Genomic DNA, 3716 nt, shown 5'->3' with positions numbered 1-3716 from the left:
GCTTGCAATCATATCTGACCGTGCAGCTTGCATTGCAACAGCTGTGAAACGTGTGTATCCATCTGCTAATCACGGTTATTGCATTGTTCATTTGGCAAGGAACGTCAACTCTCGTTACTCAAGCAAAAAATTGGCCAAAATGGTAACGGCTACTGCAACAGCTTACCGTCAGCGAGATTATAGGGATCTGTGCAGAAAAGAAGGACTCAGAGAAGTGACTGTGGTGTGTATCTGGGTGGGATTGGTGTTGCTCATTGGTCAAGGGCTAACTTCCCGGGGGACCACTATAACATCATGACTAGTAACATAGCGGAGCAGCTGAACCATGCTCTCGTGGAGGGGAGAACGTCACCTATCATGGAGTTCGTTATTTTCATTCAAAGGATGATGACAAGGTGGTTCAGTGCAATGAGAAAGAAGGCAGAGAAACATAGGGGTATGGTTAGTGTGGAGGTAGACAAGGAGATGACAAACAACATGGCAATGATGACGGGGAGTAAAGTGAATTCTTCAACAGAGTGGAGTTGTGAAATAATTGGGAAGTTTGGTGGAAAAGAACGTGTTCACCCCCAGGATAAGCAGTGTAGTTGCAAGTATTTTGATAAAATCAAAATACCATGTGGCCACGCTATGATGGCTGCTGACAGTCTGGGAGTGCCTTATGACACATTGGTGTGTCACTGGTACAAGACATCGACATGGAGGGAGACATATGCTGGGGTAATCAGTCCAGAAGGAGATCCTCGTGATGTGGATGTCCCGGACGAAGTGAAGAAGATGGTGTTGTTCCCCCCTGTGGCAAAGATACAACCGGGACGCCATAGGAAAACAAGGATTCCCTCCGTTGGAGAATTTCCGGTAAGAGTAATATTTCAATCATTGATAAGATTTGGATGATCATGCAAAGTTGCTTACACATATGTGTTTGGTTCAGGTTACGAAAAAGACAAAGCTGGTTCCAAACAAGTGTGGGAGGTGTCGTATGGAAGGGCACAACCGTTCGAGCTGCACAAACCCAATATAGCTAAAGCGTGGATGTTGGTGTGTTTTTGATTGAAGATTCGGGAAGAGACGGAGAAGATGCGGAGAAGATGTTTTTTGAGACAAACAGAGTGGTTGATATTTTGATATTTTTCGGATTTGTGTTTAGCTTTGAGACAATAAGAACTTCTAGTTTATCTGAATGTTTTGATGGAGATTGTTATGGTATGAAGTTGTTGTTGGAATTTTTTTTGGTTTAAAATTGTGTAGAATGTTTTGATGGAGATTGTTATGGTATGAAGTTGTTGTTGGAATTTGTTTAGGTTTAAAATTGTTTAGAGGTAGACGCTCCTGATTATTTTGCCTTGCCTATGTATCTATGCCGTCCACATACACTTTCCCCCAATCTAGTACGTACAAATGTTCAAAACAAAGACGATGCAAACAGGCTGGTTTCGATCAATAACTGTAAGGGTTGACTTGTGGATGGGTGTTTTCGTCTTAAGAATTGTGGGTGCAGAAAGATGTAAGATCTCAATATCAAGTCATCAACAATAAGCTAGATTGAGTAGTAACTAGGTTGAGAAGAAGGTCTACAGACAGTAAGCATTACAGATAGTTGAGTTACAGAAGCACAAAGCAGACAGAAAGAGGTTATAGATTACATTGCATCAAAAGGAAGAGGAGGTATCAGAGGAGCTTCCAAGAGGTCTACGATGGTTTGATTTGAATTTAATTTGAACCGAAACCCCGGTTAGCTATTAACCGGAATTGAATTGTGTTCAGATGGCGACCACAAATTCCCGTCCACATCTGAGATTATATATTAACTGTCCACGAAACGAACAAACTATTATGTGCTTAATTTGATTAGAAATCCCGGTTTGCTGGCAACCGGAATTGAATTGTGTTCAGGTCATGACCATAACTCCGTCCACACTTGATCTGACCTATAATACATCCACAAAAAAACGAAGACACCTATGATGTGCTGGATTTGTCTAATTGGAGCCTTAATTGTTTGCTGGTAACCGGGATTGAATTGTGTTCAGTATCTCACCATAATTCCTAAACAAAACTCATTTCTTCGACAGGTAATCTTAAATAAATTCCGGCCACAAAACAAAGAAACAAAGGTTAACATGGAAAAAACTGTCTTTCACCTAAGATATCCGAATAGAAGTGCCAAAGAAGCCTGATACAATCAGGCTGGTGCCGATTGTTTACATATTAGAAATCGTTAAAGTAGTCACCTAGCGTTAGGTTGAGCATAATACATGGGTTGTACTATCAATCCCGGTTGAGCATAATTGTTTGCTGGTAACCGGGATTGAATTGTGTTCAGTATCTCACCATAATTCCTAAACAAAACTCATTTCTTCGACAGGAAATCTTAAATAAATTCCGGCCACAAAACAAAGAAACAAAGTTTAACATGGAAAAACCTGTCTTTCACCTAAGATACCCGAATAGAAGTGCCAAAGAAGCCTGATACAATCAGGCTGGTGCCGATTGTTTACATATTAGAAATCGTTAAAGTAGTCACCTAGCGTTAGGTTGAGCATAATACATGGGTTGTACTATCAACACCATAAAAACACATAAGCATAGCTAAAGTTTGTTACGTAGAAACCAAATAGATCAGGCCCTTGGTGGAGCGTAGTAAGCCGGCATTACGATGGTCTTGTAGATGTCAAGTGCGTACTGTTTGCGGATATCATCAACTTTGCGGTCTGTGATGCTTGACATGTCGGGATCAGGATCACCGTGTGTGTGCATTTCCAAAAACTTGACGGTTACAGGTCCGCAGTCGCCTCCTATTTCGTTGATGTAGAGGTCTGAGACACGGTGAAATGTAAATGTTTGAAGACCACGGAACTGAGTTAACTGGTAGTTTGCAACCTTCTTTACAAGGTAGGATAAAGACTTGAGAACCGGATCCATGAAACGAGCAACACTCCTGTCAGAATACAAAGTGGGGAAGGGGTCTAAGATTTCAACACAGCCCAAGTCGAGGTTTATCGCGAGACGAACCCAGTGTTTATCGGCCCATATCATGGGTGTGTAGACAGTAAACACATCTTCCATCCATCTCCTCCCAGGCTGGAGAACAAGATCCGTCAGCTGATCGTCCCATAGGAATGTCTCTCTCTTTCTTGACTTGTTGAAACTCTTGGATATTGCCTGGATTCCAGATGCAAGGTGAGGTGTAATGAAAGCAAGTTTTTGCTCCTCGAGGAGGCGACTATGCCTTGCACCTAGCATGTGCAGAGGATTTCCATGTGCTGCCAAAAAAAAGGAACACACTATTAGTACGCAAATGAGAAAGATAAGGATACGCTAAAATTCGAGTTCGTTTATGGTGTAATAGAAGTATACATAAGTTGTTGTCCAGTGTGTAGGCTCTGCTAGTTGGAGTAGGAAGTTGTTGGAGAAGTCGAACTTGGAGGGAGTTATATGGAACCTGTGGCAGATTGAAGTAAAGGTAAGCTTTAACAATAGAAGCAGTAATCACAAGATGAAGTGAACTTATGCAGCTTTATGCTTTGAAATAATCTTCTCGAAAAGATCCCATTGAATTTGAGGTAGTGGGCTGATCAGATCAAGCGCAGGGACAGATTTGCACCGGTAGAGTTCTTTTGCAAGGTGGTTTTCCTCCATTGAGGGCATGTGCCTAGGCCTTTCTCTAGCAGGGGAACCGTCGCTCAGTTCAACAATGTCGCTGTCTTCCGTTG

General features: G+C 42.0%; 1 protein-coding gene across 1 annotated transcript; it reads left to right on the top strand.

Moving 5' to 3' along the window:
* The first annotated feature begins 294 nt into the window (after positions 1-294).
* On the top strand, positions 295-1024 carry LOC106308408. The gene is made up of 2 exons (XM_013745565.1): positions 295-858; positions 935-1024. Exons 1-2 carry the CDS (start codon positions 295-297, stop codon positions 1022-1024), a joined length of 654 nt encoding a protein of 217 aa, XP_013601019.1.
* The last annotated feature ends 2692 nt before the right edge of the window (positions 1025-3716 follow it).

Source organism: Brassica oleracea, chromosome C8 (assembly GCF_000695525.1).
Source record: "Brassica oleracea var. oleracea cultivar TO1000 chromosome C8, BOL, whole genome shotgun sequence".
Taxonomy (NCBI): domain Eukaryota; kingdom Viridiplantae; phylum Streptophyta; class Magnoliopsida; order Brassicales; family Brassicaceae; genus Brassica; species Brassica oleracea.
Note: the sequence above shows the minus strand (reverse complement) of the source record. Positions and strands in the feature narration are given on the sequence as shown.